A 27,775-nucleotide genomic window follows, 5' to 3' on the forward strand; every position below is an offset into this window, starting at 1 on the left:
TCACACACACAACAAGCACAACCTCAATGAGGAGGAAGGCGGCTTTGTGGAAGAGGCCAGCCGGATCATTCCAGTCTGATGCCACTCAGCTCTTTGAAGTCTGCAGGGGAAAGCTGAGAGACTGAAGTTAACTGACTGGAGAGGATGAACTGCAGGAAGTGTGAAGCACGGGACTCACACACCTCCGTGGCTGTGGGAAAAAATAAATCCAGTGTTTGTCAGACGCCGTAGTGAAGACCCGGTTTACCCCCTTCTTGCCAATAGTTAGATAAGATGTCTGAGGGCCATTGGCTTAGCTTAGCATAACGCCTGGGAACAGCAGACAGAAAAGCCGAAGCCGCGCTGTGTTCAGTGGAGCTTGACCCCGGAGGCCCGGAGCGGAAGGAGCGGTTGTTCCAACATGCACTTTTTGTGTACAGTCACCGAGCACCGGGGGGCAGACGTATGACGCGCAACCGAAACACAAGTTGTGGCAGTTGAAAGATTAATATGTTCCGCATATGAACGCAGGTATCCCTCTTTTTGAGGGACTTCAAGCAGCCATTGTTGTTTGCAGACGGCCATGCGGAGAGCAGAATTGAAAAGTTTGCTGTTATTGGGGCACATTTCACTGGTTTTGAATGAAACTCCAACAATGTTGTCGACAAAGGCTGCAGCCGAGCAGCCAATCGGTGAAACCTGTATTACTTTGTGTGTGTTTGTTCTCCCTCCATCCGAAGCCAATTAGTCAGAAAATGTGCCCAAATATCAATAAAATACTGGATTGTAAAAAAAAATACTTGGTACATCAGATAAACATGAGCTGATTTAATTTACCGCTGGGTAGCTCGATCTATATTATTATGACATCATTGATTAATATGGTGAATTCATTATGTAAATCGGCACTGACACCTTTGAATTCTTGTAATTGCTGCTTTCGGATCCCTGAACAGAAGTTTAGGTCTCGGATGGAGTAAAGTCACACACCGCCGCTGACCCCCCGCTGGGGAGAGGAGCAGGACCCCCCCCCCCCCCCCCCCCTTCCTCCCCGTTCCGACTGGAATGTTCCTTTAACTCGCGCCGCGCCGAGGGGCGGAGCCGCCGCCGCCGCCGCCGCGGCGCACGAGCTCTGCGTCCCCCGTGCGCGCTCCCCGCAGGGCAGACGCGCGGCGGCAGAGCGGAGCACCGGGCGCACACTCGGGGTTTGGGTGGATGGGTGGGGTGGGGTGGAGGGGGGAGAGAGAAATGAAACACGCTGCGGGTCCAGAAGCAGCAGACGAGCCGGGCCGACCGGTCCCTTTCCTCCTCCTGCTCCTCCTCCTCTTCTCGCAGCGGGACGCCGCGCGCCGTCCGGGCTCACGTCGCTCCTCCGCGCGCCGCCGTCGGCTCACCGGCTCGCGGCTGAGTGAGAGAGAAAGTCCGCACCGGATTTGAACCCGCGCACTCGACCGTCCGCGGATGAAGTGACAACACGGGTTCTCCGCCTCTCCTCGCGCATTTGGGATTATTCGTTTGAAACGCGCAGACATGATGATGTTATTCGCCATCAGCGTGGCCTTGTTGTCAAATGCAGGTTAGTGTGCTTTTATTTTAATAGCCGTGTAAAAACATAATGACATATGAGATATTGTCACCAATTCAAAGTGCAGCGATGCAGAAGTGGCCCGGATGCTTTTAGAAGCTGAACCCTCGTCTATAAAACGTTTATGCCTGATTTTATGTCATCAACTAAATTATGAAACAGTCTCCCTTTAAACCCCTCGGGGACAGAGCAGTGAGGACATGTCTCATCGCCTCATCGCTGGTCCCTGCCACGGTTTGTGATAATGATAATAGCAGTATAAGAGATGTGATTTATCCATTTAGATTCATATTTCCTAAATAACACACACATATGCTTATATATATATCCATTTGAATATACGTATCATCACTAACTTATTTATTAGTTGGCACAAAACAAAAGGTTATTCAATCCAAAGAGTTTCAGTCTTCTCCTCAGACAGACAGTTACGTAATTCGACATGAACTGCACTCCAACAAAGAACATCCCTGCAGGGCAGGTCCCTCGGTGCAAAAGTTCACCCATCCAGGCCCTACGGTTTAATACGAGTCTCCCACGTAAGATAATAAATCCACGTTGGAAGATGACACGGTGGCCCTCGGGCGGGGGGGGGGAGGGAGGGTGGGGGGGGGTGCAAAGCGTCTGAATGCTGCTCATCCCACGCGAGCTGCCAAACTTTGTCTGCGTTAGAGTCCACGCTGGCTGCAGGCAGGTGCACAATGCCTCTATTATCCCTTTTGCGTTACATTTCCCATCGAGGTAAAGCACTTGGCTTGTGTGCGTGTACACACACACACACACACACACACACACACACACACACACACACTGAGTCACTGTTATTCTCAGCTCGCCCACAGACTCTCACACAGACTCTGTTACTCGGATCCACATTTGTCTGTTCATGAAAATCTCCAAAAACCTCTAAAAGAAGTTTTAGCTCTATAGGGCCATTAAATGCTTACTAACGACGCATTTTAATGCTTTTATATTGTCAGTTATTACACAAAATAAAATCAGCTCAGATGGGAAAAGTGGCTTTTAACTGAAATGTTCTGTCTATTTGGATTCTTCTTTATAAAACAACAAGTTCCAAAAGAAAAGCACTCACGCTTGTCTCTCGTCTGTCCCAGTGGCTTGTAGAGTTTGTGATTTTAGAGCTATTTTAATCGGATTAATAGTAACGACACTTAATCCGAGGTATGATAACCCACTTGACATCTTTCCCTCCTCCCTCCCTCCTCCCTCCTTCCTCCTCCCTCTCTTTCTCTCCCGCGCAGGTCTGTCGGTGGAGGTGTTTCGCGCCGGCGTGGGTCCTCGCTGCGAGAGCCGGGCCTGCAACCCCCGCATGGGCAACCTGGCCCTGGGTCGCCGGGTCCTGACGCAGACCGTCTGCGGCAACAACGCCACCGAGCTCTACTGCTCCTACTCCGACCCCGACGCCAACCTGGCCTGCCACGCCGCCAGGTGCGCCAAGTGCAACGCCGGCCTGCCCCTGCTGTCCCACCTGGCCGGCGCCATGTCGGACTCCTCCTTCCGTCACCCCAACACCTGGTGGCAGTCGGCCGAGGGGGTCGAGTCGGAGACGGTGCAGCTGGACCTGGAGGCGGAGTTCTACTTCACCCACCTCATCGTGGTGTTTCGCTCGCCGAGGCCGGCCGCCATGACCCTGGAGCGCTCGCAGGACTTCGGCCGGTCGTGGCGGATGCTGCAGTACTACGCCGGCAACTGCAGCGCCGCCTTCGGGATGGAGGAGGGGGGAAAGGCGGGCCGCGACGGGGCCGCCTGCACCGCCAAGTACTCCGGGGCTTATCCCTGCGACCGCGGCGAGGTGAGGAGGGGGGCCGCGAGGCCTCTCATCTTTTACATCAGACGACGAAAAACAACTTCTCACTTTTCTCTCCCACAAACAACAGTTTCCTCTCAGTGTGTTTAAGCGGAGGGACGAGATTTTGATAAAGATCCGATTTGCCTCACCGGTTGAATTCGACACCATTTCTCTCAATCGGAACACAGCCGGGCGGCTGAGGAGGCAGGTTGACGCAGGTGCGGTAGGCGAGACCGACGCACACCTGCAGTGAAGCGCTGCAGGGGAGGGGGGGGGGGGGGGGGGGCGGAGAGTTTCCTCCCTCGGCTCTTTCTTCCTCCATCAATGAAACGATAATTGGGTCACATTGGTTGAATCGTAATACGAGACGTTCTTTTCTCAGCGAATGATTTAAAGTGAGTTCATTACCCGTCCTCCTGGAACAGATCCGGTCCCGTGAGCTCAGCCAGGTGTGGGAAGCTGTCTGTCTGTGTGTGTGTGTGTGTGTGTGTGTGTGTGTGTGTGTGCAGGCGTACATTGACTGAAGCCTGAGACGGCTTCCTGCAGCCCGTCGATGTTTAATTGAAGCCGTGTGTGTCGGGAGCTGCTCTGCAGATGTGCTTGGAGGCGCATGCCAGGCGTGCTGCTGCTCCGGACTCCCCGCAGCGCTGTGATATTCAACGTGTGTGTGCACCACCTCCACAACCTCTTCCATGTGTTTCACTGTTAGAGGCCTCATTCTGCTGCTGGACACTCAATCATTCATTCATGTACGAAATAAAGCAGCTGTGCATTTTTTTTTACACAAGTTTCACACCTTTTTTACTCAAAGGTGTGAATTATAGCCTTTTTCCCCGTATCTCTCCGAGTCAGCACCTGTGTGAGCGTGACCTCTGACCTCTGACCCCTCCAGCCAGGGGTTAAAAAGAGTTCAAGCAGCGCTCTGACGGACCAGCAGCTGCCCACCTGTCGCCGCTCTCTCTCTCTCTCTCTTTGCTCCTGTGTGTTTTTGTTGTACGGCTTTAATGGCGGTTTTACAGCGCGTGGTTCGTGCAAAGTGATGACAACGAAGCCTTTTACTGTGCACGAGGCTCATGGGTGTAGCTCCCCGTTTCCTCGCTTCACGCTCGCTAACTTCAGCTGCACCGCGTGGCTTCTGCTCAGTCGACACGACATCAGACTAGAAACATTCTCAGTTGTGAGAATTTGCAGCTTGACGTGACGTCCGTCACACAAATCCCACCAGACGTACAGTATGTCGACAGATTACACACTCTATTCATGGGATAATCATTTCAGAGTAAGAGAAATGGTAAAACACATCTGACATAAAGCACGTCACCATTTCACTAAAAGCTTTTGGCCTTCACCTGTAAAGGTGGTGTGTGCGTGTGTGTGTGTGTGTGTGTGTGTGTGCGCTGGGTTTCTTTCCTTATTTATGAGGTCAGCTGGGCTGGAAGAATGTGAGGGCTTCTTGTAGAGACTGACCTCCTTGGGAAGGAGAGGGAGGCAGACCAGCCAACAGACACACTCTCTCTTTTTCACAGTTCCTCGAACACACACACACACGCATACACACTCGTCCGTGGCCTTTCAGTTAACACGTAGTCGGCTTTCCGTCAGTCTTCCGGGAAGGAAGTAGTGTTGCTCTGATGGATTTTGGTACCGTTGCCCCCCCCCCCTGCTTTCTTTCTCCTTCCATCAGGCCCATTGTGCCTGTTTACCAGATTACAGTCCACAGCGCTTTGATGGAATTAAGCCAGACTTACTCTATTATTCAGCCTGAGGTGAACACATGGCCCACACTGAACCCGTTGTCTCGGGGGCCCAAGTGGACAAAACTTAAAATGTGGTTCTTTTTGCCCTTTCATTTCTTGCATGTTTTTAATGGCAGGTATACACGCTTTCGGGACTGTTGGGTTTAAACGTCTGTAATTACACGATTGATTAATATAGTGGCCGTTCACCCGACTCCAGGTTTCTAGTCCCTTAGTCTGCAGGGTATCTGAGCAGTGACTCTCTAACACGGTCAAAGACTTTAGAGCATTTTCAGTCGCACGCCGCTTTCAAATCCTTTTTCATGCGGTCTGCACTGAAAAACGTCATACGGTACTATTAACTACTATTATTAATGGATTAGTTCTCAGATTCCACCATATAAACAGCAGCAGCAGCTAGAAATAGAGTTTCAATCTGTAAATTCACAGTTAAAGGCCCCCTGTTGTGTTCCCTTATTAACCAATATGAATGTGTACAGTCTGTTTCTCACTAAACCGCATCGTGTGTCCTTTATCTTATTAAGAATCATTTAGTATTTTGAAACCTAAGCCACTTCTCATTTTCTGCTTGCTATAGTGAGTTTGAGATGCAAAGAAAAAGAGGAACCACTTGTTAAAACGTTGCTCCGTAACCCTGATTTAATCAAAAATTCCTCAACGCCACATCTCACCTCGATGATGGATCTCAATCAAAAACTTGTTCACTGTTATCTGAATGAAATATAAGTCTTTAAGCTTGGAAAACGCTTTGCGTGATAAAAGGGAGGCGGGAAAAAAAGGGAAAGACAACACGAATAAGCAATGAATGTGCATCGTGTTCATAGTGAAAATGAAATAAGCAGCTGGGAGTAAAATAATGCTTGAAATAAAACTGACCGTTCAAAAAGGTAAATGTGGGTCTCATCAGCGTATTTGCGAACGCTAATATTGTGTCTCCAGATTTACAGTAAAACAACGAGGCATTACTACCGAGTAGTAAAAGCTCCATGTACGCTTGGTGAGGAATTTGTGTTTTGTAAAGGAAAGCAAAAACTGGTGTGTGTTTGTGTGTGTGTGTGTGTGTGTTGCTGTGGTGTCACCGGGCTGTCGTCGGCCTTTTGTGCGGCCCTGAGTTATGTGAAGCTGGATCTCCGTCTTCGTCTTTGTTCGTCCCTTCCCTCCGAGGTCTCCCGCGGGCCGGCGCCCCTCGTCCTATTTGTCGTGTTCTCTTAATTGTGGACCACAATGCTGTGACCCCGCAACCTCTGACAACAACGGGGATATCAATGGCGCCCCGCCCATCGCACTCTCGCACAGGCACGGGGCCAATGAGGGAGCCACATGGGGTCTTTCTTCGCTGTCGTCGTGCTTCAACCAATGAGAACGCGCACACATACAAACACACACCGGTCGTCCCAACGATATCAATGACGGCCGGCGACAACGACTCACACTTTGTAAAGAGACACACTGCAAACACGCACATTTCTTTCACAGCGGGAGTTGTGGCGGACACCACTTTTTCACCCCGGCAACGGCAGTAGTGTTGGTTGCTAGCGGCAGCAGTAGCCATGGCGATGGCAGGCCGCCCATAAAAGGGATCTTGGATTTGAAGGATGTCCAGGGGACCAGACATGGAGGGGGGTGTAAAGGTTGGGAAAACTCATTTGAGGACACCCAGCGCCCCCCGTGGTCACGTGAGAACGTAGCCAATGACGACAGGGTGGAAGGTCGTAGTTTGGTGGGCAAACGGTACCAAAACAAACGTGACAGATTCAGTGACACGAGAAGCATCAATGAACCTGATTGTGTCGCTGAATACGTCTAATCCGCCTCAGCGGCTGCAACAGAGAACAGGGCCCTTTTTTTGGGGGCTATAGGGAATTCTATTATTCTTTTTAGGATTCAGAGGAATAAAGAAGAGGTGAATCAAGGATGAGGGGAAACCACGGAGCTAACAAAACAACCTCACCTTCCGAGTGGAGCGCCAACCCCGTGTGAGTTTATGTTCAAGAGCCTCACAGAGAAGGAAACGAAAAGTTCCTGACCGGCCAAATTCCTTCAGCCGACAGTTTAAAAGCGACACCGCGTCGTACTCGTTCACACAAGGTTTTCTGTCTTAAGCATTCTGCGAAATGAAAAACTAGGAAGGGGTCGCGTAGGTTGAACTAAGGTGTCGTCGGCAGTTCAGGATGTTGAATAAAAAGGTTATTGTGTGTCTATTGGAATACGACGCCCCATGATCTTCACACTCTTCACTGGATCCTACGCACACGGCCTGCGACGAATCGCATCGTTCTGCTGCTTTGTTGCCAGTTTCTTTCTCAAAATGGACTCGATTCCATCCGAAATGACGAGAGCCAATGCGTCTCTCTCCGTCCAACAGGTGATCTACCGCGCTCTCCCCAAGTGGGAGTCCCTGGATCCGTTCGGGGTGGAGGGCCAGCAGCAGCTGAGGGTGACCAACGTCCGGATCAGGTTGCTGAAGCGGCAGCCGTGTCCCTGCCAGGCCAAAGACCTCGCCGCCGCGGGCGAGGCTCCGCCCACCCGCCACTTCGCCATCTACGACCTGATCGTGAAGGGGAGCTGCTTCTGTAACGGGCACGCCGAGCAGTGCGTGACCGCCCCGGGCTACCAGCCCGTCAGGGACCGCACCAACCACGTGGTAAGGCAGCAGCATGGGGTCAGCGTGACGAGCTAGCTCGTTAGCCGACCGTGGGCTAACTCACCGGGTTTTGGCTCTGACCGAATTGAAGCGGTTTCTGTTGTGCACTCAGAGTGTGTCGGGGCGTGCACGACGCGATCCGCTGATTGTCATAACAAAGCCAAGAGATGTAGACATCGATTAATGCTCTTATCACAACTATCTGCACCAACAGTCTGTTGTGCTGCAATCAGTGAGAGTCAACAACCGAACCATGAGTCATCTACTGCATGATGCATGGACATAAACATATTTTAACTTATCAAATGCTAAAAATTCCATTGCGACATATTTTGTCCCGATAAGCAGAATGTTTGGTATTATTCGTGATGAATGAGAGATATATTTTTTTTTCTTCTTTTTTTAAGTTGCTGATAGATGATTTATTAGACGCAGTCCTTAAATTTGGCTATTTCCATGCCAAGAAATTCCAAGCAGCTCAACTGAATGTTTTCATCAGGATTTCCTTCTTTTGATAAAAAATCTGATGGAAAAAAAGTCTTTAGACCACCAGGCTGCAAGACTTGACCCACCAAGTGCACACGCCAGGGTAACAACATCAGCAACAGATCAATTCGACGCCCACATGTGTGGCAGATTCATTTTTCATCGCAGATATTAGTCCAACTGCGCCCGAGGCCCGCGGGTTCAAAAGGTAGATCCTAGCAGGGCATCCTGCAGGTCAACACACCAAAAGTTACATAAGTTTTACAGCCGTCTCACCGGCGCTTTGTTTTTTGTGTCTCCGTATCGAACCGAGAGCGAAAGCCAAACTAGCAGAGCAGCACGAGAGGGGAGATTAGGGGGAGAGATTACGGATGACTCAGGGAGGGCGCGGGCGTTTGCCCAGTTGGAAGTATTCCCTCACTGAGAGAGAGAGAGAGAGCTGCCGCGGTCCTCAGGTAACAACACCAAAGGTCTGGTCCGTCCCCCTTAGCCACAAAGCCAACACACATTCATTTGTCGGCTCTGCTTTTAGACACTTCTATGAGATATTTGTGTGTCAGATCTTTACATTATTTCACGTCCACGTGAGTGAAGATTATATGAAGTCTGAGGAACACATGGATAAAAACTGGACACACTTAAATGGTCTGAAGACACTTCATCCTTCGAGATCAATCTCAAATGGCAGTTGCTGCTGGTTTTAATGCGTGAAGCCGTCCATTGTCACTTCAATGTTTAACAATACTCATCACATTACCAGACTCAAATTATTCTGGCCGATTTAGTCACACAACCGCTAGATTCTTCCTTTTTGGAACGTATAGGGAAATTTAAAGTAACCGATATCAATCGCTCTCTTTTATGTCCCATGAGTGGTGGAGTGTACATACATGCGTGTGTGCACGTGTGTTCATTTGCACCGTATCACGGCATGTTAAATACGTGAAGTGGGTTTAAACACCAGCTGTCTGGACCCGAGCCGGCTGCTGCCGCTGCCCTTTTCCCTTTTGTCCATGTCGTCTTTTTCCACTAATTTCCATCCACTGTTTTCCATTAATTACTGTTATTTATTATGTTTGCGATCTGCGTCGTTAGTTCCCTCTCGTGTTGCTTCTGCCTGTTTACTGTGAGAGCGGTCATGTGATCGCCTCTCCGTCGCAGCGCTGGTCTGGCGTCAGAGGACCTGTTGGCTGCGTTCTATAGCGCGTGGATGCGTTTAAGTCCAGTGTGTTTGCCTCCACGTCAGAGCCGCCGCACATCGTGGGAAACTAATGTGTGTTTTTGTCCAGTTATCTTTCACGTCGTGTGCCAGTGTGTGTGTGCGATCGTTGCATAACACTGTGTGTCCCTACATTATAGTTGCACGGTGCAACGCAAACAAATAAAGAGCTTCCTCAGATGCATTGCCCCCCCCCACCCCCCTTCTCCTTCAATCATTATCCAGCATGCATGGCATTCCAGCTCACAGGAATGACAAGGAGATTGTTATTGTGCTCGCTCTCACTGCATAGTTTTCTCACACACACACACACACACACACACACAAGCTTTTCAGACCAGAGGCCCGTTCTGGTTTCCAGTGATTAAGCCAAACAATCAATGTCCATTCACTAATTTTCAGGCGAGAGAGTACGAGAGAAAGAGAGGGAGAGATGAAGAGGAGGAGAAAGGCAGAGACGAAGGAGAGAAATGGAGAGTGGGTAAAAATGTGCGAGGAACCCCCCCCCGACCCCCCGGCTCGCTCGTCCTCACGTGGGAAACCTTCCTCTCCATCACACTGACCTCTTTGTTCCTCTACCTCCGTCTATCACTTTGCTGCTTGCTAACGAGCTCTCTCTCTCTCTCTCTCTCTCTCCCCCTCAGGTTCACGGCAAGTGTGTGTGCAGACACAACACTGCAGGTGATCACTGCGAGCGCTGCACGCCGCTCTACAACGACCGGCCCTGGCAGCCCGCCGACGGACTGACGGGCGCGCCGCACGAATGTTCCAGTGAGTCAAAACAAACCTCTCTAACGGCCGCCGGGGTCGACACCTCTGCCTGTGAGAAGACGTGCGGTTGTGTGGACAAGTCGTCTTCCCCAAAATGACAGACAGACGACTTTCTACTCTTTTTTTTTTTTTTTTTCCCGCCCCCTTCTCACGCCAGAGTGCGAGTGCAACCAGCACGCCGAGAGCTGCCGCTTCGACTGGACGGCGTGGCGCGAGTCCGGCCAGCGCAGCGGAGGCGTCTGCGACTGCCTGCACAACACCGAGGGCCGGCGGTGTGACGCGTGCGAAGCCGGCTTCTACAGGGACCGCCGGAGGCCGCGCACGGCCGCCGACTCCTGCAGACGTGAGACGCGCACACACGCCAACAACACACACACACACTCGCTCGCTCACGTGTTGCCCCGCCCCTGCATTTCTTGGCAAACCGCAAACGCAGTAAATGTCACGCAACGTAATTAATCATTCCCGTGTTGATAAGAAACATGTTGCTGGTGGGAATCACAACAATCGGGCCTCGTGCACCCACCGCCGGCACGGCGACCACGCGCTCACGAGGAATGCGAGGGAACCGAGATCGCAAGCTGGGACGTGCCGGATGGCGCCGGGTAGACACCTGATGGACACCTGGCCCTGTGTGTGTGTGTGTGTGTGTGTGTGTGCGTGTGTGAGTCAGCAGACGGCCCACGCTCCATCCAGCTCTTACACCCATGTGGCTCATCAGACGGCGGCATTCCTTCTCTTGACACACAAACCCCCCCCCCGCGTGTCCATCTCCGGCTTGTTTCGCCATTATTCAGGTGCACCCCGCCAAACCCACGATTTCCCCCGAGTCACGCGTGGGTTTGGCGGGGTGCACGTGGGGGGGAGGGGGGGTCCTCGGTGTGTTTGCGTGTTTGAGCGGCGTGCTGCCCTGCGGCGACGAGTCGACTCTTAAGTAAACACGCGATAGTCATCCATAAACACGCGGTGGTGGCTGCATTCCCCGTCTGATCATGTGTCAGATTTGACCCAGTCAGCTCCGTCCTGCAGGTATGCTGGACGCACACATCGTCTGTGTGTGTGTGTGTGTGTGTGTGTGAGCTTTTGCAGCTATCTTTGTGAGGACCAATTCACTCCTTCAGAGTGAGGACATTGGGGCTGAAAGGCTTGAGGGTTACGAATTCCTCCAGCGTGTAGACGGTTAGTGTAACTGAATGAATGGTCATTTCAAACCGTTCAAGCCCACCAACTTCTTTGAGTTTTCTCCCTTTGGAGCTAATGGATGCCAAGATGATACAGCCCCCGCTCCATTGTTCCATTTTATAAGCTTATAACCTCATCATTTTACATCTTTACCCCGTGCCAATTTAAGGCCGTGACGTTTAGGTGTGGTGACACCCCTGACAGTCAGAGAACGAGTGTGCCAACTTTTTCCTGAAAGACAGACGTGTCACAGGGTCTAGATTTCGGGGATTGGGTGTCGGGAATACGGGGGTTTCTCTGCACCTGCAAACCGCCTGTGGCTGTAACCGGGGAGGGATAAGGACAGAAAAGGGGCGAGGGCCGGCTTTGGAGAACCGCCGAGACGGAGGTACGGGTTGTGAAATCCCGCTGACAGCGGAGGAATTTCCCTCCGTCGTGAGGAACATTTTTTTCATACCAGGTTTCGAGGGGCGCTGGAAGGAAAACACTACGCTTGTAGACACAAAAACTCTTTAGTGTGTGTGTGAGATTGTTGTCCACACCGGTTCGCTCGGGCAGGTGTCTTGTCATGTCTCATAAAGTTATCATAGTCATATTTACACAAAGCAGTCCTTGTGTAGTGACCCCCCCGCCTCCCATCCTCCCCTTTCAAGTGCTCATAAACTCTCAAGCAGATATGTAAACACGCGGCCTCATCAAACACATGGTCACACGTGTTCGTCGGCTCCACACGGAACTGAGGTGCCGCGCTGTTAATTATTAGCGTGTGGAGGCCGCTCACCAACCAACGTGTGGAAATGTGTCACTGCTGCTCCTTTTTAACGAGGAAACACGTGTACGAGAATAGAGCGAAATAATCATTTTAGTGAGTCACATCAACTGTTTGCATTATGAATTAATCTGTTTATTATTCAAAAATCAGAAATTGACGGATGGATAAATTAGTCGGCACAACATCTAGCTGCATATTTCATGACAAGTGGACAACTTGGGTGATGCAATTAAAATCTCCAGAAAAGCCGCTAAATGGCGCTTGTTGTTGTCGTCTGCTCCGAGGTTCGAGGATGAACTTTCAATCGCAGCCTCTTGAGGTGTTTACGAAAAGCTCCCGATCTTAGGAACGTGTTACTTTGTTTACAGTCAACTGTGTGCGCGGTCACGTGAATTTCACAATAAGAGCTTCGGTTTGAGGAAAACATGATGCTTCTGGGGTGTACGGTAAGTAGTTGGAGTAATTTACCGCCAGTCCAGCTTCAAGCATCATTAAACAGCAGAGACACGGCTCCAGACCCCCCCCCCCCCTTCCCGGGGAGAAAAGCTCCGGGTCCAAGTGCTGATAACAGTACCGTAGAAAACAGAAGAAAGCAGACCGTAGTTTTCTCAGCAGTGGAAACATGGGTGTGTATATTGTTTTTGGAGGTTGTTTAAAGAACATCAGCCCACAATTAGAGGGGGGGGGGGTCCTGCAACAACATCAGGCAGCCAAATAGAACAACTGATGAGTGATGAAATACTCGAGTCCTGGTAATAAATTTGTAATTTACAGGTCAGCAAAGTGTCGACTTAAAAGACCTTTAGACTCAATGCTGCCAGATAGGACTTCTTTTGTTTTCCTGGAATTTTGAATTATTTTATTATAAGATTATATATTATAAGAGAGCTCATCGGGCGATACAAGTGTCTTTGATAGTATACAATACACATTGCAATAAATCTATTGGAGTCGGCCGTGCAATTACGCCCATTTAAAAGACGAAAAAAAGATGTAACTGTAACTTTACTTTGAAACGACCTTTCACTGAATTATTTTCATCCTTCTTTTAATTCCTTACTGACCAGCATGCAGCTGTCACCCCCTGGGCTCCACGCCCTTCCACCCGGCCGGCGGCTCACTCTGCGACCCCTCCAACGGAAACTGCATCTGCAAACCCGGAGTGGACGGCGTCCGCTGCGAGAGGTGCATGGTGGGATACTGGGGCTTCCACGAGTACGGCTGCCGTCCCTGCGACTGCGCCGGAGACTGCGACCCGTTCACCGGAGACTGCGTGTACGGGTGAGCGGAGGACACATAGATAGCCGTACTCATCTGCAAAGACATCTGCATACCCACTTGTGTGTGTGTGTGTGTGTGTGTGTGTGTGTTGACGTTGTGATGCGTTTGTGCAGCTCCGACCTGGACAACTTCGACAGGAACTCCAGCGATTCGGGGTGGATCTTCAGAGCGGACGAACTCTTCTCTGCCCGCCTCCCAGGTGAGCAACAGAGACAGTGTGTGTGTGTGTGTGTGTGTGTGTGTGTGTACCCCCCACCACCACCTGCCTGTAACCGCAGCTTTCATAAGCACATTCCTCACGGGACACGCACGCCGCGATCGCATTCTTAGGACGCCGTATCTGAGACCACACACACACACACACACACACACACACACACACACACACCAGTTATGTTATAGATATGAATCTGTAACTGTGTCTTTCTCCTGCAGAGAAGTGCGTGTGCAAAGAGCAAGCCCTGACCAACAGTAAACTCTTCTGCACCATGAGTTACGCGTACGGTGAGGATCCTCTCGGGCTGTTTGACCCTTTTAAGGATTTTATCGAGGCTTTAATGGATTCTCTTCTTCTCCGCTCGACTCTCAGTCCTGAAGGTGAAAGTGCTGTCGGCCCACGACAAGGGCTCCCACGCCGAGGTGGAGGCCGAGGTTCAGAAGGTGCTGAGTCAGAGCACCAAGTTGAAGATACGGCGAGGGCCGGTCACCCTTTACCCCGAGTCCTGGACCGCGCGGGGGTGCACCTGCCCGATCCTCAACCCAGGTGAGACCAACACTCGTTCGTTTCAACGATTTTCAACGTTTTTTGTTCGGACGCGTTGAAGTCGATGGAGGTGGGTTAAACGTCCATGACCTTCTGACCTCGCTCCTCAGGGCTGGAGTACCTCATGGCGGGCCACTCGGACCGTAAGCAGGGCCGCCTCCTGGTCAACATGAAGAGCTTCGTCAAGCCTTGGACGGCAAGCTTGGGGCGCAAAGTCCTCGCGCTCCTCAAGAAAGACTGCAACTGGTAGGCGGGACGGGTCGAGAAACGCACCCCTCCCCCTCCCCTCCCCTCCCCCGGCAGGACGGACGGGACCGCGAACGCCTCTGACTTTCATTCCCCTCCAGATGTGGAGGGCCGAATCGCACTGGTCTGGGAGCTGGTTGCTTCGGGGGTTTTGGGACGGCTGAAACCGAGGTGAACGAAAGGCCCTTTTACTCCTCCGCTGCGGTCCGGCGGGAGCCGGCGGCGGACTCCGCCCACCCCGAAAGCACGCGGGACCTTCATTCTATTAAGTCGCTTCACGTCTTGCACAGTAGGGTTTCTTCTTCTGCCGCCGCCGCCGCCGCCGCTCAAGGAGCTGAGGAATTCAGCGCTTGGGGCCGAGTGCTTTCTGCTCCATCTGGACGCCGTCGACGTGCGTTAAAGACTGAATCTCTTCCTCTCTGCAGCACTTTAGCCGAAGATGGACTGAGGACACGCAGACACACAAGATTTAACACACACGCACACTAAATGCACAACCATTCCCGATCACACGGGACACTTTTCCACACAGCTGTGTGTGTGTGTGTGTGTGTTGACGCTGAACAAGCCATACAAGCCACTACAGGTGGTTAAATCTTAAACCAGTCCAGGTGCGCCTGTGTTGAAACGGGAGTGAATGGATTTTACAACCGTGGTGTGAATGCGTTTGCCCGTTTTGGGAAACGTGTGCGTTTGTGTGTGAATGCAGAGGTTTACTACGAGCACAGTCCAGATCAAGTCCAGCTCTTTGCCGTAGGTTTGTGTAGACTTTCAAAACGCTGCCAGTCCAATGTTCATGATGCAGCGCTGGGTTTGTGTTTGATTCATCTCCTATTACACCCTCCGGAAAATCCTTTGTTATTGCTTCCTTTTGGCTCTTGTACAGTATTATTTGTATATATCTATATAAATATTATGTTCATCTTTTTGCCGCTTTGTTTAATTGTTTTTGTACATGGTAACATTAAAGGATGATTCCAACCGTGTTCTCATTTTGTACGTGTTTCGACGGACAACGTAAAAACAACAACAAAACAATGTGAGCCAACTTCACTCCAAATATGGCATCAAATAAGTTCTAGCTAATGGGATTGTGATGTTTGAAAGACTCCCAGAGGACATAATACAGCATGTAAGTAACCAGACAATAATGTACTTTCCTACTGAGACGCACCGATGCTTTTTCAGCAGCAGATAAATCGAGGGAAGGTCCCAGTGTCCTGCGGTACACTGAGCTACGAGCAGCGCGCGCAGCGCAACACAAGCAAACAGCAGGGGGTAACCATAGCAGACGAGCTAGCACGTTAGCTTACGTGATGCTAGACGAAACCAACCACTGAATTAAGAGTTATAATAAAGCAAACGTCTCCTTTAAAGTCCCAGCTGACGATGGCTGACGAGCTTTATTTAAATGCCAATCGAAACTTTTCCCAGAAACATTCTCTTGTCAGATAAACGGAGACTCTCAGCAACAGTTGATATAACCGCCCAGGCCTTGAAATGCTTCACATAAAATGGACAAAAATATCCTTATCACCCTGCTCTCTTTCTCACACACACACACACACACACACGCAAACAGACACACACATTCCCTGTGTCCCTTCAGATTAAGTCATCCATCAATCTCGCTCCCAAAACACTCTCCCCTGCATTCACACAGTGCCACAGAATGTAGACCATAACAGAGAGGCAGACACACACACACACACACACACACACACACCCTCTGTTTGGGCGGCCTGCGCGCGTCCTCCGCCGACCGCTCGCCGTGACGCGGTTGGCCCGAAAAGGTGCGGACACATTCCTGCCGCGTTTGAGCAGCGCTCCGCAGCGGGCCGGGTCAAAGGTCACTCACCTGTCGGGCCGGCCCGCCCTCCTCGACCAGAGGTGAGTGGATGGGAGGAGGGGGGGGGGGGCGGGACCTCTCCTATCCGTGTTTCCTCATTCCCAGATTAGTGGCAGAGGGGTCACGGCGGCGAGGAGGTGAGCGAGTGCGCCCGGGAAGAGGAATGTGACCGGTGGGAAGAGGTGGGAAGTAACCACGCGCATCACAATCAGGGAAACTGTACTTTACTAGAACCTTAAAAAGTCTTTAGTTAATTGATTTACCAACTGAGCGATAATTGGGGTATTTCCTTCAAACCAAATTGCAAATGCACTTTCAAAATACAAATGTGGCGAAAAGAGATCAGTGGAAACTTTTGTTTTTTGAGGCCCAAATTGAAATTATCCAATATTTCATCCGATAGAAGCAATCGTGAGCAAGATTTTGCATACTTGCGTCCAAGACCTTCGCTTTTTCTTCCTTCCCCGTTAATCAACTCATGACATCCCCGGTGAAGGCCGGCGCCTGCGTCTGCGTCGTTGCGTCGACGCACTCGTTTCAATTCGCGGTTCTGCGTGTGTTGCAGAGCGATTCACCGCCAGAACAACAGGCGGAGTGACGTGTTTCTGTTGAAGACGACCTAGAGAGTCACGTCTATTTATTTATTTGTTTGTTTATTTATTTATCATAGACTTTATTGCCCCGTGCATCGCCACTGCTGCTTTTAATCGCAGACACATTCGTCCCGTATTTTCCTCCACAACTTTGCGCACCTCTCGACCGGCAAACCGGCGTTTGCGGCAATCTCCCTCCGTGAATCCAACCCGCTTCTACAACCCGCCAATAATTACGCATTTCTTCCGACAAAAGTTCTTCAATCTGATCCGTTCTCTCGTAAACATTCTTCGTTTTAATAATGGCGGTAACCCTTCAGAAGGGGGCCGACCTGTAGGTTGGGAACCGCTCAAATCCTTTTGTGTCTTTGGTCTCCATGTGCAAAAATCTGCTATCAGAAAGGCTTCATCAAAGCAGACACACTACATTAGATGAGCAATCGCAGGTGAAGACGGGATCAATGTTCAATAAGGGCCTTTAAACAGTTGCTGTCTTTACTAAGTGGGACAGCAACGGTGGTAAACTGTGTTTGATTTGCACGGGGGGGGGGGGGGGGGGGGACAGTAGCCGAAGGTTGTGATCGTTTAAAAGGGGCCAACGTGGTCGCCTGAGACTTTGTTTTGGTCCACGTTGCCGCGGCAACAGGACAGTACGGAGTAAAACGCTGCCTGCGCACATTTTTCCGAAAATACTCCGGCGCCTCGTGTGGGATCTTGACTGTTGTGACCCCCGTTGATTTCTCACCCCCCCCCGCGCGCTCCTTCACTTTGCAGGTGGCAGGAAGGAGGGGGTTCGTGTAGTGGGAACTGGCCTTGAAGCGTAGACGCAACAGGGAGCCACAACAACCCCCCCAACTCATTGTCCCCAGATTGACTGACCATTCTCAGCCCGTGATGGAGATGTCCTTTTGGGGGGGGGGGGGGGGGGGGGCACGGTGTGGGAAACTAGTTGATGAATGAGTGTTTGGCACGCTTGCACGGATACATAGTTTGCCCCATTATAGCGTATATGTGAGTTATTGTAGTAATGACGAATACATGCGTGTGCGTGTGTGTGTGTGTGTGTGTGTGTGTGTGTGTGTGTGTGTGTGTGCCCGTGTGAGCACAATGACCCGCTTGTGTTGCTATAGAATGGAGTTATGGCCTTTGTCCCGTCAGCATTCTTGTGTTGCTATTGGCCGCGCAGTGCATGGCAGCTCCCGCAGGCTCAGGGACAATACCCCCCCCCCCCCCCCCACCACCACCTCCCACCCCCCACCCTGCACCACCCGCCCTCCTCCCACACACACACACACACACACACACCTTCCACTCCTCTCCCTGGGAGCCTCCACGGCAGCACCCTGAGACACAATGGCCTGCGACGGGTGTCACACAGCTACGAGCACCCACAGGTCCCGATGGGGGGGGGGGGGATGCATACGGAGGGAGGGGATTTCTCCTCATGGGGGAGGAAGTGTGTGCTGGATGATCGAGTCATGTGGGCAGCATTAACCCGTCAGCTGTGATTCACTCGGGAAATGAGAAGGGCTGAAAACATGCAGCCCCGTCCTCAGGACACCCGCTCTTTTTTTTTCTTAATTGCACATGAAAACACACACACACACACACAAACACACACACACACGAGGAATGTTTCTCTGCACCTGAAGATCACCTGGAGCAAGCCACGACAGGGAGGGCGGTGTTGACATAGCAGAGTGATCGAGACGCTGCTGCTGCTGCTGATTATTGTACGGCCGTGAAAACGAGGAGCCTGACGTGACGGCGTTATCGCGCATCACCGTGACAACGGGGCGGACGAGGCCCCTCGTGACAAGTCAGGACAGACAACAATAAACTGATTAAAACACCCGACCGGTCGGCTGTAGTTTCGTGTTGTCTTTTTCCCGTCGTGATTTATTTATGACAAAATGTTGTTCCACGACATCAGAAAATCATCAACTTGTTTTTTTTCTTCTCCTTGAGACGAGATCAATATCATTTTTGCTGTTTAGCTTAGCTTAGCTTAGTGCAACGACTTTAAAAAAGATAAAACAGCTTGCTTGGGTAAAATAATCTGCCAACTATCAGCACTGTAAAGGTCTCTAATTGCAGGATAAATCTCCCTTGGTTTTGATCCTTTACATGTAAAAATGAATGACATGTTTTCATGGGGATTATGTGGCGGACTATTTATTCACTGTTGAGTCAAAAATACAGAAAGATAACCAGCATAACAAAACCAGCTGCTGGCTCTACATCTGTCTAGAACCGGTTTAAAGGTCTAACAAACAACTGAAGTTTCCAAAGCAGCAGATTGTCAGCTTCTAGTTTCAGTGTTCAGAGTTTAATCAGCGTGTTTGCCGGAAAACAACGAGTCACAACAAAAGCGACACTGAACCTTCCTTTAAAATAGGCTGTGAAAGCAAAACGAGCTGCTAAAAGAAGCAACAACGCAAGAAGTCCAGCTACGGAAAACCCGCGTTCAGTCTCAATAAAACAATATTACTTCATGCAGCTTTAAAGAAGTTATTGAATTGGGCCTCAAAAGTATTGTAAAAGTGACAAAAATAAAGTGTGTTAATGCGAGAGTACATGAGAAGGTGTGTGTGGGGGGGAGGGGGGGAGCGTGTGTGGACATGACGGCGGTGAAGGCCCCGGAGACACGGAGGGAGAAAAACATTAGAGGTTATTCACAAGCATCGCATGGCACATCATCACATACCTCTTTCTCCAAGTCACTCAAAAACGCCCCCTAATCTCTCTCTCACACACACACACACACACACACACACAGCAGCACATGTTACTCCCCCCCCCTGTTCAGTGGGGGTTTAACGAGGCTCGGATGGATCAGTTCCCCACTAATCAGTACATGAGAGGGATTCTTCACATGCAGGCCGGTTGCGTGTGTTGAGATTAAAAGTTCTCCTCCGGGGCGCTCTTTCCTCAATGAGAGGCCGCCTCCTCCCTTTATTCTCTTGTTTGATGTGAAATTACTGTGATTAATATTAGTACACGTTGTGTAATGATCACACCACCGTGGGTGATCAATTTCACAAGACTCAGCAGACATTAACGCGACATGCGTGTTGTTTTCTGGGAGAAGACGATAGGATCTACACAGTGAGCTCCACCAGCCCCCATTAAGCCAGCATGGAGCGCTACACCTGCATCCCCTTTAAAATAGCTCCTCAGAAGGTTCCACCGGCCCTCAGGGGGAAGGATAAAACACACGCGCACAAACACTGAAATACAACTACGTGTTACGAAGTCTCGCCTTTTACTCAGTTTCATTAATATATTGATAAATATTATCACTGTGGAATTAAGACGTGATTAATTTGCAACCAATAAAACTTCATCAGCAACAATATTTAGCTTTATATATGTAGCTGTTCAAATGCTTTAATCATGATTTTTTTTTATCGTTGGTTCTTTCTGAGCTTTAATTTTATATTTTGCATTATTTTGGACATATGTAGTTTTATGTAAGAACGTTTTATTTTCACTAGTAGTGGAGTATTTTTTTGATGGCTCGTGTTAAAGTCATTGAGGCAACACGGGATTGTAGATAATGCAACGACGCTCTCTAGTGGCACGGAATAAAATTACATCGATTTTATTAGTGAAATGCAGTAATTCTGCCTTGTTAATTGTTTTAATTTAAAAGTGACCCCGTGACATAACGCACAATAAACAATTAACAGTAATAACTTACATATATGACCCACTAAAGCACCGCTATAACTAACATAGAAACTATGAAAACAAATCACATAATAATCAAATAACAAGTTTGACATTAAACTTATAAACAGCAAGGGGTGAAAGAAATACAAAACAATGACAGTATAATGCATCTTTAAATACGGAAACAGTGTTAATAGAAGAAAGGTGAACGCCTCCGCTCTTCCGTCGTCATTGTAAACAACAACAACAACAACAACAACGTCACGTATCGAGGACGCGCTCGAGCCAACACCACGCGACAGGGACTGACAAGATGGCGGTCCCTTTGGAACCGGAGGAGTCCTGGCCGTGAAGGAGAGGCTCGGTATGCTCGCTTTTCCCTCCACACGCTGTCATTTGTGATAAACGCCGAACAGCGAGGCCGGTGGTACGTTCGCTGTCGACTGGACTCACCCGGCCGGTTTGTTTGGAACGCCGAGGCGGCCGCCGGGAGCTGACCTCCCGTCAAGGCACCAACTTGTTCGGATTATCGTGGTTAGCCCGGCGGGCTACTGCTAGCTAGCATGCTGGGCTAGCGTTAGCCCGGCGGGATACTGCTAACTAGCATGCTGGGCTAACGTTAGCCCGGCGGGTCACTGCTATATAGCATGCTGGGCTAACGTTAGCCCGGTGGGCTACTGCTAGCTAGCATGCTGGGCTAACGTTAGCCCGGCGGGCTACTGCTAGCTAGCATGCTGGGCTAACGTTAGCAGGGCAGCTATGGCTCACTAATCTCTTTGATAAATACGAGACGAACAGCGGATGTGACACGCGTGACGCGTGGTTTGTGTAGCTGTGTTTTAAACTACGCTGTTCAGTTATTCTTAGTTTTCAAAGCGGTTAATGTGCTTTTTATGTAGGATGTATGTATATTGTTATCGCAACTCCTCTCGTCTGTATCAATTACATGCTAGCAGTAGCGCGCTAACCTCAGCAGGAGAGGAAAAGTCGGGCTGTTTTGACCTCTTTGGTCGCACGTCTCGTTTCGCCGTCATGCGGTTCACTTTGTCGAAAGGCCCGAGACGCTGATGGCGTTTTTGATTTGTCGTATTTAACCCGGAGCCACTTGAGACCACGCAGCCACACGGACAAACCAGGCAAAGCGCGCCCACTTGGCTGATACAACTTCAGTGTCATCAGAAACTCTGGAGGAAACTCTCCCTCGAGTCGGACACTGATCACCTCCCGCGTGTCGGCTCGTCCTCTTGCCGCTGATCTCACGGTGACATCGCGATGACACCCGCAGGTTCTACAGACGTCTGTCCCGCACACGCGACGTTTGATTGACAAAATACGCCCCCCTCCCGCGAAAAGAACACGTTACCCGACGTATCTTGTGTTTATTTGCATGCAGGGACGTGGGAGTGATGGGCAGAGAGTTAGAAACGCGATGCTTCCTTGCACTGGCATCGTTCCCTTCCTCTCTTGTTGCTGCACACTCGTTTCCTCTTGCAAAGGTAGTCCTGCAGACAGACAAAGGCCGCACAAGCTTACTACTTTGACCTCGGTGGGGTGGATCGATGGGGCCGAGCCCACTCGAGGATCCCAACATACTCAGCTGCCGAGAGGAGACTGATATTGGGTTTTGGATTGAGTTCAGTTGCATCCATCGCGCCCAGCTGGGTTCTCTTTTATTTCCTGGTGACTCAGTTTCAGCTCAAAGGTTCGTCTCGTTGATGGTTTTACATCACCGTTCAGCAGGGTCATGTTAGCTAACACCACCTCTCTGTTTTTCTGTGGAGGTGCCTGGCAACACTCGCGTTACTTATCTGTTGGCCCGTGTTTCTGGAAACACTGAAGCCGGCAGTTTGCCGCAATTAATTGTGCGAAGCTATTGCCTCATAAAACAGTCATTGGATGTTCGACTTTGACTTTATTGTTTCCAGGAAAAAGTAAAGGATGTTATTACGATGTGGAAAAACTCCAAACGTGGCTTTTAGAGGTGGATGCTCAAATAGACGGCGACCGCACAGTAATTATGTAAACCTCATACATCCAACTCGCTCCATTTGAATGCAAGTTCTCTGCTTTCTCATTCGTCCTGACTGACCACATCTGTCCTCTCCCGCCTCCTAGAAGCCATCATGCCCGGGGAGGGTCCCACTTCCCAACTGCCGGTGTGAGACGTTGAGACGCACACACACACACACACACGGGCGCACACACACACAGCACACGCAGGCTTGCACACAGACGGTCAGTCACTGACTGACAGCCGACCGGCCGGCCCGGGCGGGCGCGTGCAATGGACCGGTGTAAGCATGTGGGGCGGTTGCGGCTGGCCCCGGACCACTCCATCCTCAACCCGCAGAAGTGGCACTGTGTCGACTGCAACACCAGCGAGTCCATATGGGCCTGCCTGGGCTGCGCCCACGTGGCGTGCGGGCGCTACATCGAGGAACACGCCCTGCAGCACTTCCAGCAGCAGCACCACCCGCTGGCGATGGAGGTCAACGAGCTCTACGTCTTTTGCTACTTGTGCGACGACTATGTCCTGAACGACAACGCCACCGGAGACCTGAAGCTGCTGCGCAGTACGCTGAGCGCCATCCAGAGCCAGCGCTACGAGGTCACCACGCGCAGCGGACGCACCCTCCGCTCGGCCAGCGCCGCCCCCGATGCCCCGATGCCGTCCGGAGCCCGCCAGCTGCAGCTGAGGGACGAGGACAGGATGTTCACGGCGCTCTGGCACCGCCGCAGGACGCTCATGGGACGCGTCTTCCGCCTGTGGTTCGCACTGACCGATTGCGGGAAGAAGAGGGAGGAGGAAGAGCGGAAGAGGGAGGAGGAAGAGGAGCTGAAGAGGGAGGCGCGGGAGAGGAGGCGCGCTGTAAAGAGGCAGCTACGAGAGGAGTTGGGGAACGCCCCTCTCAGGAAGAGCCGCCGTTTACGCTGGAAGAGCAAGCAGGAGGCGGAGGCGGCGCTCTCGCGGCCGTCTCAGAGGACGCGCAATCGGACAAAACCCCCCGTGACTCCTTCCCTCACCCGCAGGCCCAGGACCCGGAGCCCTGCCGCCGCTCTCCCGAGGAGGAGTGGGAGAACGAAAAATGCCCAGCCCGCTCCCAAACCCGGCACGCGTTCTTCCGCCAGCAAACCGAGGCCCAAAGCCCCCTCAGCGACGCCCTGTTCCGCCCGAACCCCCGTTCCCCGAAAGCAGGGCGCCAAGCAGAGCGGCTCGCCCTTCAAACGGCGTCCCACAGTCACTCCCGGAGTGACGGGCCTGAGGAACCTGGGCAACACGTGTTACATGAACTCGATCCTGCAGGTGCTGAGCCACCTCCTCGTCTTCAGGGAGTGCTTCCTGCGCCTGGATCTGACGCAGGCGCTGGAGCTGCTGGCGTCCGCCGTCCACGGCCAACTGGCGGGGAGTCCGTCCCCCCTGATCCAGAGGCGGGGCTTCCAGGCCAGTTCGGGTTCCGGGGCGGGGCTGAGCGGCGGCGCCTCCCGGACCCGCAGCATGGAGCTGATACAACCCAAAGAGCCCAGCTCAAAGCACATCTCGCTCTGCCACGAGCTGCACACCTTGTTCCATGTGATGTGGTCGGGCAAGTGGGCGCTGGTGTCGCCTTTCGCCATGCTCCACTCGGTGTGGCAGCTGATCCCGGCGTTCCGGGGCTACGCCCAGCAGGACGCGCAGGAGTTCCTGTGCGAGCTGCTGGACAAAGTGCAGCACGAGCTGGAGAGCACCGGCAAGCACACGACCACCGCGGGGGTCCCGCAGAAACGCCTCATCAAGCAGGTGCTCAGCGTGGTCAACACCATCTTCCACGGCCAGCTGCTCAGCCAGGTACGACACACACACACACACACACACACTTATTAAGGGAACTTTCAGCTCTACTCGGTCATAACACAAACCTTTTCAGGATTTCTTCCTGCAAAACTAGTGATAAATGGTTTGTCTGGGTTCTACGTCCCCACTATGAGCACTTATTGCATTTTATTACACTAAATTGAAATCATTTTTGTGAGTAAATTGTTGGCCAGCTGCGCTTGTATTTTTTTACCAGATTACTCAATGATAGAATCCTAAATTCCTAAAAAACTAAAAATTACGTTGTTTCAATGTTAATTTATTATTGCTTCAAAAAGGATATTCATGGTTCTTTCTTCAGTCCTCAAAATTGCAATCTCCTCAAATCAAAAGAAATAACTCCTTTTGTACAGTTTTTGGATGCAGAGGATTAACTTTGGCGGACAAGAGATTAGTGTCTCCTTGTGGGGGCCGAGCGGGACACCTGCTCCCGCTCAATGGAGGGCTGTGTGGCCTCGGCCCGCCGCCTTTTCACCACTTTGCATTAGAAACAGGCGCCCAGGTTCGCGTAAGATGCACAAACGTGCCGCTGCGCCCTCTTAACGGCTCTGGTCCCCCTCCCTGGGGGGGGTGCAGGTGACGTGCCTGGCGTGCGACCATCGCTCCAACACCGTGGAGCCCTTCTGGGATCTGTCCCTGGAGTTCCCCGAGCGCTACCACAGCAACAGCAGGGAGTCGGCCGCTCAGGCCTCGTGCCATCTGACGGAAATGCTCGCCAAGTTTACTGAGACGGAAGCGCTGGAGGGAAACATCTACGCCTGCGAGCAGTGCAACTGTGAGTAAACACACAGTCACATTTTAGAGCGGGAACGTCCCGTGTGGTTTGCACCCGATTCCCGGTCACAGGGAGTAACGTCTGTACCGACCCTTTCGATTTCTTTGTGCAGCTGCTCGCCGGCGCTCCTCCTCCAAACCGCTCCTCCTGACCGAGGCGCAGAAACGGCTGGTGGTGCACAAACTGCCTCAGGTCCTGCGGCTTCACCTCAAGCGCTTCAGGTAGGATCCCGTTGGACCCGAGCGGGTTGGTGCGTGGAACCAAAAGCCATTCTAGTCACACGGAGCCGATCAGGTTAGAAAAATAGGGGCCGAAAGTTTGTCTTGAGAATAGAGCGACGGCCATGTGACCAGAGGGGAAGATTTTAAATCATTGAACTGAAGAGAACTGTCTCTTTAAATTGATAATTCATAATGCTGCATTAAAGAAACTGAACTACAGATTGAGACTGAGGGAACAAATCAAGAGAGAAGTTGGGTCATTTCTCATAGACGTCTATGTGACCTGAGGAGTCGCCCCCTGCTGGTCACTACAGAGAATGCAGCTTTAACACATGTCAGACCTGCCTTTGATGTGTTGTATGTTTGATACGTTCTGGTCGGCCTCCGTCTAAATGCCTGACCCGTCCTCAGGTGGTCCGGGCGGAACCACCGGGAGAAGATCGGCGTTCACGTCCGCTTCGACCAGCTCCTCGACATCGAGCCGTACTGCTGCCGCGAGCCCTCGCCCAGAGCGGCGCCCTGCTCCGCCCCCGCCAGCCCCGGTGCCCCGGGCTCGCCGCGCCCCAAGCACTTCCTGTACGACCTCTCCGCCGTGGTGATGCACCACGGGAAGGGCTTCGGCTCCGGCCACTACACCTCCTACTGCTACAACACAGAGGGAGGTGAGTGAAGAGGAGGTCATCTTGCATGCGGCGCTTTTCTTTGGCGGAGTAGATTTGTCTAATCACCGCCGCCCCCGACCCCCCTCTTTCCCATTCTGCAGGCTTCTGGGTTCACTGTAACGACTCGAAGCTGAACGTGTGCTCGGTGGAGGAGGTGTGCCGCGCTCAGGCCTACATCCTGTTCTACACACAGCGGGTGACTCAGGACAAAGACCGGCCGCTATAGGACCAGAGTGCCCTTCTTCCTCCTCCTCCTCCTCCTCCTCCTCCCCCTCCCCTCCTTTGGGCATTTTCAGACCCCGGGAGGAAAATAAGTCTTTTTTAGTCTATTTTTCTAAATAAGTGGGGAAAAACTCCTAAAGCCTGGTTCTGCTTTGTGAACTTACATGTTTATATGTAGATATTTTTTTTTAAAGAAAGGGGTGACGTTTGTGATTTGCCTACAAGTGTATTTTATTAAAGAGTATCAGCCAAGATGTGTTCTCAGTAGCAGCCAACAGACTCGAGCGTCCTCTGGAGGCCCAACAGGTGCATCTGGCTGCTCTTTTTGTGAATGACGTTTTGTTTTTGTTTAAATCAAGTGAAAATGTCTGTCACTTTAGAAAGTGGTCACAGAACTGGATGTAACGTCATGCACTCATTTCTACAGAAACGGTTTGTTGCTGTATTTTTAAATGGGGTTTATGATTTTGTTGGGGGGGGGGGCAAACCTCAACCAAAGCCGGGGGGGGGGGGAGCAAACCTCAACCAAAGCCGGGGGGGAAGGGGGAAGGGGGGGGGGGGGTTTATGGGAAAACCTCTCAGCTGTTCATTTTCTCGGCTGCGTTTATTCTTTCTGGAAAAAAAAAGCTGGTGGCAGGGGGGGGTAAATGCTCCTGCCTTCCTCTTTGTTCCAGAGTAACTCCCCATGTGAGAACCAGACTAGTGTTCTGTAAAAGTGCCCTTTTTTGTTGAGTATATTTTTATATCTCATATCAACTCAGCGGATTGTTCGGGGCTGAAGTCCCACTCAGACGACCAGCCTTCAGAATGTGAATGTATTTTTATACGATCGTCCTCAGAGGGTTTAAAAAAGCGGCCATTGGCTGATTGTTCGACACCAGCAGTGATGACTGTTGTTCACCACTAAGTATGTGTACATGCTGTTTTTTTTTGCTACATTTTATTTAGTACAATATCCAGATGTCTGCAATGTATACAGATGAATATTTATCTCCATACTGGAGAAAAACTGTACAACATAACAAGGTATTCACCTCAACAATGTTCCCTTCAAAGCACACTTCATACGTTTTTTCCTTCGCTGGCGGTCACTACTCGACGGGAGCGAGCGTCTTCATGAAAGTAATACTATGCAAGTTGTTACCTCAATTTCTTTGAGAAAATTACCTCAATAAATGAGAATATTTTTTCATTTTTCTACAAAAGCTGCCAGTGTCTCTGCTTTTTGTGGCGAAAATTGTAAAATATATGGTGGGTCAAAAAATGTTACAGAAAGAAATTTGTTAAGTCAAATGTCTTAAATGAAGGTATCAAAGAAACCTTTGGCTGAATCTGGTGTCCATCCACCTGACACATGTGACCCATCAGGAGGCTGATTAAGGATTGTGTCATGTGACAAAACCACACAATAAGAGTCCCTTTGCTGTGAC

At 51.1% G+C, this 27,775-nt stretch overlaps 2 protein-coding genes across 5 annotated transcripts; both read left to right on the forward strand.

Annotated features, from left to right (window-relative positions):
- Positions 1–95: 95 nt before the first annotated feature.
- ntn4 (netrin 4) lies at positions 96–15,476 on the forward strand. Its single transcript, XM_078100508.1, has 10 exons — positions 96–1,555; positions 2,827–3,377; positions 7,497–7,775; positions 10,125–10,251; positions 10,409–10,594; positions 13,273–13,486; positions 13,600–13,685; positions 13,922–13,990; positions 14,076–14,249; positions 14,360–15,476. The coding sequence occupies exons 1-10, from the start codon at positions 1,510–1,512 to the stop codon at positions 14,497–14,499; spliced, it is 1,872 nt and encodes a 623-aa protein (XP_077956634.1). The 5' UTR covers positions 96–1,509; the 3' UTR covers positions 14,500–15,476.
- Positions 15,477–20,597: 5,121 nt separating this feature from the next.
- On the forward strand, positions 20,598–27,550 carry usp44 (ubiquitin specific peptidase 44). 4 transcript variants are annotated; one of them, XM_040174794.2, is made up of 7 exons: positions 20,839–20,976; positions 22,538–22,631; positions 22,728–24,438; positions 25,042–25,240; positions 25,353–25,461; positions 25,873–26,123; positions 26,225–27,550. In XM_040174794.2, the coding sequence occupies exons 3-7, from the start codon at positions 22,897–22,899 to the stop codon at positions 26,347–26,349; spliced, it is 2,226 nt and encodes a 741-aa protein (XP_040030728.2). In that variant the 5' UTR covers positions 20,839–20,976; positions 22,538–22,631; positions 22,728–22,896; the 3' UTR covers positions 26,350–27,550. The 4 variants fall into 4 exon arrangements, with proteins under 4 accessions (XP_040030727.2, XP_040030728.2, XP_077956636.1 ...); XM_078100510.1 differs by having other exon boundaries at positions 20,886–20,976; positions 22,538–22,623; XM_040174793.2 differs by lacking the exon at positions 22,538–22,631 and having other exon boundaries at positions 20,598–20,976.
- The last annotated feature ends 225 nt before the right edge of the window (positions 27,551–27,775 follow it).

Source organism: Gasterosteus aculeatus, chromosome 4 (genome assembly GCF_964276395.1).
Source record: "Gasterosteus aculeatus chromosome 4, fGasAcu3.hap1.1, whole genome shotgun sequence".
In the NCBI taxonomy this organism is placed as follows: Eukaryota; Metazoa; Chordata; class Actinopteri; order Perciformes; family Gasterosteidae; genus Gasterosteus; species Gasterosteus aculeatus.

Bases quoted from the DNA above. Each gene is read 5' to 3' on its own strand.
- ntn4 (XM_078100508.1), top strand. From the start codon at position 1,510: ATGATGATGTTATTCGCCATCAGCGTGGCCTTGTTGTCAAATGCAG. The intron at 1,556-2,826 runs GTTAGTGTGCTT...TCTCCCGCGCAG, and splicing joins GGCCTTGTTGTCAAATGCAG to GTCTGTCGGTGGAGGTGTTT. The intron at 3,378-7,496 runs GTGAGGAGGGGG...TCCGTCCAACAG, and splicing joins ATCCCTGCGACCGCGGCGAG to GTGATCTACCGCGCTCTCCC.
- usp44 (XM_040174793.2), top strand. From the start codon at position 22,897: ATGGACCGGTGTAAGCATGTGGGGCGGTTGCGGCTGGCCCCGGACCAC. The intron at 24,439-25,041 runs GTACGACACACA...GGGGGGGTGCAG, and splicing joins ACGGCCAGCTGCTCAGCCAG to GTGACGTGCCTGGCGTGCGA. The intron at 25,462-25,872 runs GTAGGATCCCGT...ACCCGTCCTCAG, and splicing joins CTTCACCTCAAGCGCTTCAG to GTGGTCCGGGCGGAACCACC.